The sequence below is a fragment of the Polyodon spathula genome, chromosome 13 (assembly GCF_017654505.1).
Source record: "Polyodon spathula isolate WHYD16114869_AA chromosome 13, ASM1765450v1, whole genome shotgun sequence".
NCBI lineage: Eukaryota > Metazoa > Chordata > Actinopteri > Acipenseriformes > Polyodontidae > Polyodon > Polyodon spathula.
This window is the reverse complement of record NC_054546.1, coordinates 17,324,679-17,338,665: the sequence shown is the minus strand read 5'-3', so window position 1 is coordinate 17,338,665 and position 13,987 is coordinate 17,324,679. Positions and strand designations below refer to the sequence as shown.

Below are 13,987 nucleotides of genomic sequence, written 5' to 3'. Positions count from 1 at the left end.
TATCGACAATGGTTGTTAGAACATGGGGGCAAATATTTAAAGGTCTTGCAAATGTTCTCATCTTTCTCTCAACTGCGTTGCAATGGTTTTGCATACAAAGTGAAATCTAAAAGAGTTGGGGAGAAACTGCAATTATTGCAGCGCTGCAGAAATTAATAAATTAACATGAATTAACACACAAAATCAACCGCAACTCTCTCTCTGTATATAACCGTCGCCACTTTTTGCAAAATGAAGACGCTTTATTTGGGCTTGACGAAGCATAGCCCCTGCAGCTCTTTAGCTATGGAAGTTAAAAATGTCATTAAATGTTTTGCACTCAGATGCATTTTCTTACAATTCTCAACATCCATTCTGCATGTTGTTGGGTGCGCTAAACAGAGACAGTCCACTGGCAGGGACATTTAATTACTTTACCATTTACTTAATAGAGAATAAAAACAAACCAAGCTAACAATTATCTAGCCTAAAGCGAAATGTATTTATTTATTTATTTTTTGCAATCTCCACAAACTGCTGGTTCTGTTGCATTTAAAACGCTGATAATGTTAGATCTAGCTAGATATTACTACAGCGCGGACCATGGGTCAAATCAATGTTTGTGTAGGGTGCGTGTATCTTTTTTTATGTCGGCTTTCTAGAGTCATCTTCCACTTTGTATTTCATTTTAAACCGTTTAAATGCCAGACCATAACAAAACATAGAATAATAAGGCATCTTATTATTCCGTATATGTGTCTCGTTTTATGCACCAAAACGTGACGGGGGACGACGGAATTCCCTCCAATCCTACGGGATACATATGTGCCTATGTATAGTGATAGGCATATATATATATATATATATATATATATATATATATATATATATATATATATATATAGTGTGTGTGTATATATCCTGTATAGTGTATATACATACACACACACGTTATACGTTTCCTTGGCCTGCTTGCCCGGCTGCTCAGTTTAGGAGGGCACCCTGATCTGGGTAGTGTCTGGGTGGTATGATGCATCTTCCACTTCTTAATGATGGACTTCACTGTGCTGAGAGGGATAATCAGCACCTTTGAAATGTTCTTGTACCCTTCTCCTGCTCTGTGCCTCTCTATCACTTTATCCCTGACTTGTTTCTAAAGCTTGTTGGTTTTCATGGTTGCTTTGTTGGATCACTGTGTGAGTTACAGCTTGAAAGTCTTTATATACGTGAGGGAAATTATCTACAAGTTAAACCACTTTGAGTACACACAGGCTGAATTTCACAAATTTTGTGACCTTTCAAACAAATCATTTGGACCTGAGCTGATTTAGGGCTGCAACAGCAAAGGGGTTGAATACTTATGCAACTGAGACTAATCTGCTTTTCTCTGTAAATGTTACTTATTTATATTTTATATGCACTTTTTTACTTCATGAATGTGGTAGTTTGTGTAGATTATATAGATATACATGTAAAGTCTAATTTGAAAGCTTTGTGGAGCACGCTCAGGTGCCAGCAAAATGCAAAACTTTGCAGGGGGGTGAATACTTCTGCAAACCATATATATATAGTCCTGCATTTGCTTTTAATTTATTTTTCTGCATATACTATTGCATTGCATATGATGTAGAAGATGTTATATATATATATATAGTCCTGCATTTGCTTTTAATTTATTTTTCTGCATATACTATTGCATTGCATATGATGTAGAAGATGTGATTATAATATATGAATATTTGGCCCATGGTTCTTAACATTGGAAACAGCTTATTCCAAGATTGGAGCCCAGCATAAACTGTCACACTGGTATATTAGCTGATACTAGAATCCCTGTCTCTGGAGAGCTTTTACACACAGCACAGTAGCTGCAACTTGTCAGCTGTGTGCCTGTTGAGAAAATTTCCAAACCTCCTCCCTGTGCTAGGATAGATTATTAAGGAAAGTATTGGCCATGTCTTCCACTTTGGATTTCCATGGCAGTGGGTGGAAGCTGTTCTAGCTGCATTCAAAATGGAGAAATGGAGGGAACAACTGTAAAGGAAAGACTGCTGGAAGCTACAAGTAGCTGTATTGATGCGGAGAGACAATATCATACAGAGCTCCAGCTAAAGGGTACATGCCTTCAACCTCACATTTGGAGAGATGACATTACATTAAGCCTGGGCTCCTCCTCCAACTCTTCACAGGATGGTTTGTTTTTATTCTCTATTAAGTAAATGGTAAAGTAATTAAATGTCCCTACCAGTGGACTGTCTCTGTTTAACGCATGTAAGAACATGCAGAATGGATGTTGAGAATTTGAGAGCATAACATTTAATGATATTTTTAACTTTCATAGCTGAAGAGGTGCTGGGGCTTTACCAGGGCTGATGTATCAATCTAGGAAGCCCAGCGAGTGGGGGGAGAATCAGGATGGTTTGGCACACTAAGCAAAGATACATTATGGGGCATGGTGTAGGAATACTGGGTGTGGATGCACAGACATAGACTAATGGCTAAGATCCAGCGGGTTCATCCAACTGTGTTATAGGAAATCAGAAGCTTCTTTTGGAGCTAATGGGAGTTGGAGTAGCTTTGGGTTAGGTCTAATTCTTGGGACTAGCTTACAGTAACTGAAGATTAATGGGTGTTTGAAGACCAGCATTACAGAACACTGTATGGTATTAGAATGAAATAATTACTTAACATATTTTTCACATGGCTCATGATCTGTAGAAAGAAACTGCATACGTTAATGGAAACTTAGCTCAGTTATTCAAATAACAGCTCCCTCTTTTATAACTATAACTGCAGACAGTTGAAACAAAACCAGCAACAGCAGCATATATAAGGGAGGGGGTTATTCCTTGAATAGATAGCAAGGATATGAAGTTCAGATCTCCACATTCTACTAACTGATCTGTTCGGTTCTCTGTCCAGATTTGATTAAAACAAACAAAATAATCCCAGTAAGTCTTACCCAATATATTTGCCAACAGATCTTAAATACTGTCTCTTATATTCCTCTCATCTAAAAGTTGGACGCATTATGGTAAGTGTGTATTTGATTTTTGTAATGGTATTTTCTTCTAAGCTGTTGGTGAAGAAAATGTATTGATTGCTCCTTACAGATATTTAAATGCTTCACTTCTGCATCAACTTAATGTACTACAATAGGTCAGATGAAGCAAGGCAGTCAATATTAAGACATAGGCAAAGCAGTGACTGGCTGTTGGGAAGGACAGCCAAAGCACAGCTACAATAAATGATTAAGAGCAAGACAGGGGATTGTATTGCCCATGTTCCCTATATTTTAATGACAAGACATCTCGCAAGTAGAATAGTACTCCGAAATATTCTCCTTTTAACAGGAAAACAGTACAACTGAGGATGGGGAGTTTGTTGCTGGATAACTTCACTCGGACTATGTGCTCACTATCTTGGTATCCCTGAATAGATAATTGAATAGTTAATTGTATTTATTTATTTTGAATTACACTGGAGAACAGTATTCCCTGTAACGCACATTTAAATGTCAACTTAATGTCACTTCTATCAGAAATGCAGGACTGAATTGTATAGAAAGAAATGTGGAGATTTTTTTGTCCGCTATCTGAAAAAGTGAGATTTATATAGTGATTGTAATTCATGTTAGTTAATATATAACAGATTATTTTGTTCACGCCATGTACTTTAAAGACACAGGTTACTTGAAAAATGATCAAACCAATTGCAATAAATTTGAAAACGATACTATAGATATATACAGAACAGACGACAGTTATAATAAGTAATGCTATTTCAAACTCTGCACTTGATAATGCTTTAACACTCCCACCTTTGTGCCATCTGCTCAATTAACTGCTTCCCCAGTCAGAGGCCAGTCCTTTGCCATCTTGCTGCGCAGATATTTAGAGTTTTGACACTATAGAAAATGCTGTATGATTTGTGACCTTGGTTCTGATTCTGGTATTTTCTGGCCCTCAGATAAGGACGAATGCTCCAAGGACAATGGTGGCTGTCAGCACGAATGCACCAACATGTTTGGCAGTTACTCCTGCCATTGTAGAAACGGCTTCATTCTGCACGAGAATGCGCACGACTGCAAAGAAGGTCTTCAAGTGTTTTCATTCTAAAATTTACATTAGTTATTTTCTAAAATACAATAATGGATTGGCCAAAGCAGACCAGAGAGACATCTCATTTTCAGTGGAGGTTTACTGTACTATATTTATACGTGAAAATATTTGATTAGAGTTTACGTAAGAGAAATAAATGCTTCTTGGCTGTCACCCGTTTAATATCTGACCCAGAAGCTGAGGCTGGTTACTATAAAAAACGAAATGGGGTTGCTAACAACGCTCTAGATAATGTCTGTATATGACAAGGAACTTACTTACCAAATTCTTTATGATGTTCACAAATCAATTTGTTAGGAAAAAAAGATACAACCCTTCTTAAAGAATCCCATAGAAAAACTTAGAAAAGCCTAATGAAAGCATGGTAAAGCATAAGTAAGCATTTTAAAATCAAGTGAGGAATGGTTAAGCATATTCAAAACATAGCAAACCATGGTAAACTATGGGAATGCATCATATAAGCAAAGGAAAAACATGGGACAATTGCAGTAAGGGCATTATTATGCCAGTTTTGAACTAGAATCTGGGGATAAGGAGATTCATTTTTCTCTCTTTGTCACGCTTTCTTTTTTGCATGTACACACTGTGGGAGTTTTCGTGATATTAAGCTCCAGTTTTCAATTTAAGAGCATAAGAAAACTTACAAATGAAGACGCTGTTCCATTTACTGATATCTAATAGATCCCAGGACCATAGTCATTCAGCTCTAAAGGATCCCAGTGAATCCACAACAACAACATGGACAAGTTACCTACCACTCTGTGTGAAAATGTAGCTCCTACCCTCTATCCTGAATCTGTCTCCTCAACTTCCTAATGTATCCCCTGGTCCTGCTAGCCATGGTAATCATCCTAAGACATCTTATTGACATTGCCTTTTTTTTTTTTTTTAAAGCTGGATGTGAACATAAGGTGACTAGTGCTGAGGGTGTGATAAGCAGTCCGAACTGGCCTGACAAGTACCCCAGCCGTAAAGAGTGTACATGGGAACTCTCTTCCACTGCTGGGCACCGTGTTAAAATTGTAAGTAGTGACATATTTTTCCCTATACCTTCTTCTGACTGAAGAGAGATAAGGGAAATAGGGGAGGATAGACCCACACACAATACACAGATTATTCTAATATTTTCCAACTAGTGTGATCTAGTTCGTAACAGTACTGGCAGTCTCGAACAGACAGTGTCGGACAACAGAGATGCACCTCAAGAACGCTTATGCCGCTTGCTCCCAAGCCTGGTTTTAATCACAATATGTAAAGCCATTTTAATTCTTTTAACACTATAAACCTGAGTACAGGTCCACGAAAGCTAACAAAGCTGCAAACCGCTCTGGTAGTGTGGGGAAATATGACCTCACTCAAAAAGGCAGAACAGTGAACTATTGTTACAGTTCCCCTTTTGTAAAAATAACCAACGCCGAAACTAAACTGAACAACACATGTTATAAAACAACCACCTCATAACAACACTGATATGTACGTCACTGCCTAAGTTGTATTTATTTTTCAGTATAAGATACTGAAACTATTGCATTAGTTCAGAACATACAGTAAGAAGAACATTACAAAATGAGAGGAGGCCATTCTGCCCATCAGTGATCATCTGGTTTCTTCTAGTAGCTTATTGTCAAGTTGACTGTAAAATGGATCCAATGACTTAGCAGCAATAACATGGCTTGGTAACCTATTCCATAATCTCATCACTCTGTAAAAAATGTCTCCAGGATTGAAAAAAACTTCAATCAAGTCCCCTTTAATTCTTCTTTGTTTTTGGTGAATTACAATATATAAAGTTCCATCAACCTGTCCTCATAACTCTTTATGTTTTTGACTAAAACAGTTTTATGTATAATATCTAGTTAAAGCTTTGTGAACAGGGCTCCTAATGCTAGATTGACATTTTAAGTTCTATGCCTGTACTAATTAAAAAAATATATAAATATGTTAACTTCCAAGAAATGTGTACATTCCCAGGAGTTCAACGAGTTTGAGATGGAGCAGCATCAGGAGTGTGCCTATGATCACCTGGAGTTGTATGACGGACCCAACGGCAAGTCTCCAATCCTCGGTCGATTCTGCGGGAGCAAGAAACCGGATCCGGTCATCGCTTCAGGAAACAAAATGTTCCTCCGATTTTACTCTGATGCCTCAGTCCAAAGAAAAGGATTCCAAGCAAAGCATAGCACAGGTATGCCATTGTAATTGACCTGAGGGAAGATTTGTAGTACACGGTACCTGTACACCAAACAAATATGTATCAATTCAAAACTCTGGAATCTGTTTCCTTTCAGAGTGTGGGGGTCGACTGAAAGCCGAGATTAGGACGAAGGACCTCTACTCTCATGCCCAGTTTGGGGATAACTTCTACCCAGGACAGTCCAACTGTGACTGGGTGATCGTGGCAGAAGATGGATATGGAGTGGAGTTGATTTTCCAGACTTTTGAAATTGAAGAGGAATCTGATTGCGGGTATGACTACATGGAAATCTACGATGGCTATGACAGCACAGCACCCAGGCTTGGCAGATTCTGTGGCTCAGGGGTAAGATTTTTCTGTTGTATCAATTAGCATCTTGCTTCAACAGCAGGACCACCCATCCCACTGCTGGGTGGAGTTCTGCTAGTCCCATAAAGTCACACCAGACAAATGCAATCCACTTCATTTAGTTTGCTGCTCATGCCCAATGTAAGTTCCATATTGTGTTCTGTGGTAGCCAGTAGCATAGGAGCACTAATAGGGGGTAGTGAGTGGTGTGAATTAAAGTGTTACTGAAGAGTTTACAACAAAACACGTTGCTCCCTGCTGTGTTGTACGCATCAATATAATATATTTTTCATAATTGTGATGTTTACAAATCCTTGGTAAGTACTGACCACTTATTGCTGTATGATATTTAACCGGAAACATTTGCAACAGGGGTATTTTTATGTGATATCCTGAATTATGCAACTTTTTTTTAACGTAAATATTATTTATTTGAGAGGTCCCTGAGTGGCTCACCTGGTAAAAGCACAGCCACATGGTGAGTCATACAGCACCAGCTCGCTGGGGATTCCGAAGGGACCGTCGCATTGTCTCCTGCCCGCCTGCAGCTGTCCAGGTCACCATCCCCGTCTCTCAGGCGACGCTCTCACTCACCTACCAGGAACGTGGGGCAACTTCGGCGCTCCCCTCCTAAGGAGCGTTCATCTCCCACGCGGAAGTGTGCGTGCGTGCGTGCCCCAGGTTCCCTAGGGACAAACAACCTAGCAGGATCTCGGTCCTCACGGACCAGAGTGGTCATTTTATGGAGGTGGTGATGGGACAACAGTCCGTTCCGACTGTGGAGCCTGAGCCCGAGCCTGAGCTGCAACAGGAACCAGAGGTATCTCCAGGGCTAGCGTTGAGGCTTTGGTTGAGCGAGTGGCTCAACGTCTACGGGTGGAATGGCCCAGAGACAAGGAGCCCCAGGGCTCCTGGTATTCCTTGTTTAAGCCAGTACAGGACAGGACACAGCCCCCTTTCCCTGAGATCCAGTCTTCCTGGTCCAACCCAGTGTCAGCACCTAGCACGGTGGCTGGAGTTCGGGTTTTTTCTTCCATGCAGGGAGCGGAGGGTGCCGGCTTGGCAGCCTTCCCCCCGGTGGACTCCACCATTGTGGCCCTCTTACAGGCACTGGGCATTGGACCTGCCAAGGACCTACAATGTCCGAACAGACAGTGTCGGACAACAGAGACGCACCTCAAGAACGCTTATGCCGCTTGCTCCCAAGCTGCCTGGCTTTTCAATGTATCGAGCATGCTCTCTGTCTATCAGGCCATCCTTATTAAGGAGCTCCCTGATATGGTCACAGCGGCTCACAGACAAGAGCTGAACCAGGTCTCTGAGGCAGTTGCCAGACTGGCCCAACTCATAGCCAGAGCCGAGGGCTGATGCCTTGCGGTGCTGGTGGTCACCAGATGGCAATTCTGGCTTTCCCAGGCTAGAGTTCAGGAGCAGGACAAGTCCTCTCTCCTGGACGGCCCTATCACTCCTGGCCATACGTTTGGCCCCGCACTGGACGAGATGTTTCAGAGGACTCTGAAGACCAGGGATGCATCCAGGCAGTATGCCCAACTGCTTCCATGGAAACCTGCCCTGCCTGCTACGGCTTCCCCCCCTGTGGGGGCGACAACCTCCGCCCAGATCCGCTCGTGCTCCTACAGCACGTCCAGCAGCACCTGCCCCGCAGTGCGGTCAGCCTGCAAAGAGGGGAAACTGGTGCCCTGGGGGGGGGGGGGGGGGGGGCGGCAATCGCCAGCAACCCAAGGGTCCCCAACTGCGCCTCCCACGCGGCCTAAGGCTCAGCATCAATGAAGTGCCGTAGCAGCCTTCAACCCCTGTCTCCCAGTTACTATACTGGCAAACCAGCACCAGTGACAGTTGGGTGCTCAAGACTATGCAGGCTGATTACAGCCTTCAGTTCCAGTTAACTTCCAGAAAAAAAATGCCCAAGCATTTTGAAAAGTAACCAAAAACAATAATTTCATACATTTTATATAAACAAAGAGCGCCCAAAAAAGTTTTACATAAAACTAGAAAATTGCTAAAAAAAAAAAAAAAAAAAAAAGCACAGAAAAAACAGTAATGATGACCCAGCGAAATTCAGTGTGTAAAAGCTCTCTTTAAATTGTGTGCTATGTACTCATACTGAAAATCTGATACATTTAAAGCGATTGTGTGCACTTGAGAAGTGTGTTTGAAGTACAGCATATATATGTGTAGCACTTTATGCGATCTGAAAAATTATTATAATAATAAAGTTGTTTGAACAAAAGCTAAATTAAAATGTGTAAGTTTTTCAGATTTATATTCACTTTTCCTGCAACCGAGGCACCGTAATTTGCCTGTTTATACTGTACTGAAAATGTAAAGGGGTACTTGAGGTTAGACCTCTAAACAGAAGGGGAACAGTTCACAGAAAAGGTTGGAAAGCCCTAGTATGTATAATCATTGTACAACGTTTTTAATCAAGGGAAGTAATATTAAAACTATACAATGCACTAGTAAGACCTCATCTTGAATATTGTGTGCAGTTCTGGTCATCTCGCTATAAAAAAGATATTGCTGCTCTAGAAAGAGAAAGCAATCAGAATTATTCCGGGCTTAAAAGGCATGTCATATGCAGACAGGCTAAAAGAATTGAATCTGTTCAGTCTTGAACAAAGAAGACTACGTGGTGACCTAATTCAAGCATTCAAAATTCTAAAAGGTATTGACAGTGTCGACCCAAGGGACTTTTTCATCCTGAAAAAAGAAACAAGGACCAGGGGTCACAAATGGAGTTTAGACAAAGGGGCATTCAGAACAGAAAATAAGAGGCACTTTTTTACACAGAGAATTGTGAGGGTCTGGAATCAACTCCCCAGTAATGTTGTTGAAGCTGACACCCTGGGATCCTTCAAGAAGCTGCTTGATGAGATTTTGGGATCAGTAAGCTACTAACAACCAAACGAGCAAGATGGGCCGAATGGCCTCCTCTCGTTTGTAAACTTTCTTATGTTCTTATGTTCTTATGTTGTATAATAAAGATTCTGCAGGGTTCAGTATGTAATAACAGGCATAAGGATCACCACACATGCATTAATGGCTACCTTCAGTTGTGTCATAAAAGTGATCAGATATCCTCCTCAGTTCTTTTGCTCAATAAACCGCAGCCAGAGAGCTTGTGGGTATGGAGGTTCAGAATACTGAACGTTCAATATTTCAGGGTACATATTGGTCTCATATTTTAGTTTTTGTGGTCTCATGTAAAGCAACATGCTTCACAGCCAAATGTAGTTTTCTCTTAACAAACCTGTGGTCTCAGGACCAGGGAGGCTATACAATAGCACAATTTGCGTTACATAAACTGCACCTTTCTGAAAGCTTGTATATCTGCGCACATTGCAATGTTCATTTAAACATGCAGAATGTAGCCCTGTTTTTCCTTTTCTTTTGCAGCCCCCAGAAGAAATCTACTCGGCGGGAGACTCTGTAATGATTCGCTTTCACTCAGATGACACAATCAATAAAAAAGGATTTCACGCCCGCTACACCAGTACCAAATTCCAGGATGCCTTGCATATGTGAAGAGCCAGTGAACTATCTCTGCCTTCATCATATAAAAAACACGAGACTGTTTAAAAAAAACAAACAAACAAAAAAAAAAAAAAACATTTAAGATATTTTACTGTCAGTCTTCAGGAGTTTAACTTGATCAAGAGTATTTTTCTGCAAATAAAACTGATGTGAAAGATACTTTTAAATATGCCATTCAAGCATGCCAGTATTCTAAAGACCAAATATTATAGTCATTTACTGTATCAAGCCATAGGACAATAAAAGCTAGTTTAGCAGTGTTTCAGCAAAACAAGGTGGATAGGTGAAAAGGAAGCATATTTTTACATATCATTCCAAGTGATGTGGGGCTCCTGCTGGGGATATATACTGCATACTGTGAGTTTTTATGACATGTCGTTACTGAGTTCAATATCAATTTTCAGAAATGCTCCAAAATACAGGTACATTTACTTCTCTGTCATTACACAGTAGTTGCCGCTTGTATTTACCACTTAGACCAGTGTTTTTTGGGGGGAGGAGTAACTCATTTATCTACCTGCATACATAAACAAAGTATAGTGCAATATAACTGCTGTGTACTCTATGTACCTGTACTTTGAAGTGTAGCCCCATTTTCTGGCAAGCCTTACAATGGGAATCTTAAGTTTTACTTTTGTGTGTGTGTGTGTGTGTGTGTGTGTGTGTGTGTGTATATATATATATATATATATATATATATATATATTATATATACACGTGTGTGTGTGTGTGATAGATAGATAGATAGATAGATAGATAGATAGATAGATAGATAGATAGATAGATAGATAGATAGATACTGATGCACAAATCAGGTCTAATGGATTGAATCAAATATTTTAAACAGATCTCAAACAAAATCTCAGAAAATGTGAACAACAATACAGATCAAAGAATCATGATAAGTTTTCAGTGTGAAACATGACACAAAATTAAAACATTGCAAAGTTAGTATCGGGAATGACCTCCTTGACCATTAACACAATCCTGGCAGCGTTGATGCATAGACCTGATCAGCCTCTGGATAGATTGCTGTGCGCTCTTCCTGTGCAGCTGCAACCAACTGGTGAAGGTTGGCTGGTCGCAGTTGTCTCCTGTAGATGGAACTGGCAATTTGGTCCCATAGATGTTCTATTGGATTCAGGTCAGGAGAAAAGGCTGGCCACGGCAAGACCTCAACATTATTTTCTTGAAGTTGTGCAATTGTAATCCCAGCACTGTGTGGTCTTGCATTTTCCTGCTGGAAAATTGACACTTATGGATTGGCTTGCAGGAACGGAAAAACTGTTGCCTCAAGGACTTCGTCAACATTACACAAGAGTAGATGTTAAAACTTCATGCTGATTTGAACTCGGCTCTCGCCAAGATAAGTACCAACTAAGACGTAGCTTTAAAGTAAACTAATGTGATCCAGCTGCATCTCCATCAATTTGTGTTTCTTTCCATCTGATGATGTAGATATCCTTGTACCTGGTGTCCTCCGTTGAGCAGGGGTTGCCTTGTGCCATGTAGATGGAGCTGAACTGAGACCCTCTCTTCTATTCTGAACTTGCTCCATGATATCGCAGATTCGAAGGGCTGTCTTTGCATCTTCCATGGCTTTCTTCGCTGCCCACTTTCTCCCAGTTTGAAACACAGGTGCTGCCTCCCTTACACATTTGTCACGTGAATCTACTAATGTAATTTCCAGTTGGACCTTGGCGCACTTAAATGCCTCAGTTAGAGCAGCGACTGGTAGCTGCAGTATTCTTTTACCATGAAGTCCCACTCTGCTGAGTCAGTGTGGAACTCCCAACCATTTCCTAATGTATGAACTGATTAAAGCTTCCGGCTTCTAAACTGTTGTACCTTGTACACAGTCAGTGGCCACAGCAACCTTGGTAGTAGACCAAACTGAAAGCACCAGAGGCATTCATCAATGAATAAAACACTCCACCACTCTCCCTGATGCCACCTCAGATGTTCTCTGGCCCACAGAAGACAGCAATTTCGTCTCTCAGCTGTCAACATGTTACCCCTTCACGGCCTTCGAGCATGCAAATTATTTACATGCAGACGGCGAGTTACAATCATTTTGCTGATGTGCAGGTTATTTCTTTCTGGAATTTCTTGTGCTGTAGTGTAGCAAAGTGGTGAGTGATTACAGATGCGTGCAGTGCAGTGCTCGTGGTGTATTTACAGTTCCCTGTGAAAATGCAGGGGTGAAAGTGATGTCCAGGTTTATGCTGGCTTTTGCTACAGCTTCGGATCTTGCTACTGGTAGTCTATTAAGAAACAGACAACAGTTAAAAAACATTAACAAACACAAGACAAAACTCACGGTTCACAATATGGCATCACATACTCCTTGTAGGTTAAAATACTAACCATTTACCAACAGATCACTTACACCCCCTTTTTTACCCTTGCTCATGACCCCAAGGTTCATGAGCGCATTCTGCTCCTCCAATCCTCGGATGCCACGCTGTCTCCCGTCCGAGTCATTGATTTTGGGTGCCGTAGCTCAGACCCCTTCCTAAGTGACCGACCCTACCCTAAGGAATAAATTGTCATGCCATTTGATTAAGGTTACTCCGTTCCTTTTTTTTTAAAATATCGTTATGTATGTGCTTAATGAACTATTGATGTTAAACTTAGACTGTTGCATTTTCATTGTGCATCAATATATATATAGATAGATAGATAGATAGATAGACACACACTGTTTGTGCAGTGACAGTTGTAAAATGCAGGACTCCTGCAATGTACTATCTCATTAATGTTAAAATATCACCATTATTAATTATCAGATGGCATATTCATAGGTACTGTATACACATTTCTGATCTGTGATGTTGATGGTGCTATAGTCTGACAGCAGGAGTCTCTTGATGCAGTGATTACTAGACAAGGTGTTTTCTGAGTTTTTTTTATTTTCCTTTCTTGGGTAGTGAAGGGTCTTTTCAATGTTTTTTAAAACATTTTTTTTTTTTTTTAAATCAATTCTTGCTCAAGAGAAGCTGAAAATAGAAATATAATTATTTTATCAGACAAGCTGTGACTTGTAACTACTGTATTTTCTATTTTAGCAATCATTGGAGATCAGGCATGCTGTGTAAAAAAAAAAAAAAGAAAAAAGTGTGCTGGTAGTCAACCACTGTGACATACTGTTCAGAATCAGCTGAGCTGGAATGGGCACGTCCATTTAAACATCCAGAGGGGTAATACAGTAACTGAGGCACTCCCAATAGTAATGGCATATCCCCCACAAAGGTTATACTGCCTGCACTTTGAACACTGTCATCAGTATTGGTTACCACACTACAAAAAGGACATTGAGTATACAATATGATGTACAGTTTTATCAGCTGAGCTATAGTGTATGTTTAGCTAAACTGAGTGAAAAAACATATTATACAGTATTTTGATTTGTCATATTTTTAAATATGTAGGCTACAATGTTCTATTTCAGGTGCCTCATTTAACAGAAAAGTCATACATTCCTAGAACGCACTTAATAGTGTTATTTGCCAATAAACTAGTACAAACATTTTGACTAGAAGTCTGTATTGGAAATCCAAAAATGTCAATATAACTCGTAAGATAAGGTTTGTTGCCAAGTAGAAAGTACTTCAAATTGTGGTGAACAGACAAGACTAATTCGACCGTTTGAAATTGCATAGTTTATCAGTGTATTTCCCTCACAAATGCGTAATGCTGTTTCGAACGCCCAATACTAATGAGATACCCAGTTACTGTTATTGGGGGAACTGTAGCTGGTACAGTACATGACCAGAAAACAACATTTGCT

General features: G+C 40.3%; 1 protein-coding gene across 1 annotated transcript in view; it reads left to right on the top strand.

The window, feature by feature from the left end:
- The window catches only part of LOC121326085 (tolloid-like protein 2), a 91,762-nt gene extending 80,904 nt beyond the window's left edge, over positions 1–10,858 (top strand). Inside the window, exons 17-21 of the mRNA XM_041269245.1 lie at positions 3,949–4,074; positions 4,995–5,122; positions 6,072–6,285; positions 6,389–6,639; positions 10,060–10,858. Of these exons, the coding sequence (XP_041125179.1) occupies positions 3,949–4,074; positions 4,995–5,122; positions 6,072–6,285; positions 6,389–6,639; positions 10,060–10,188 (848 nt within the window). The 3' untranslated portion in view covers positions 10,189–10,858. The remainder of the gene's footprint in view (positions 1–3,948; positions 4,075–4,994; positions 5,123–6,071; positions 6,286–6,388; positions 6,640–10,059) is intronic.
- Positions 10,859–13,987: the final 3,129 nt, after the last annotated feature.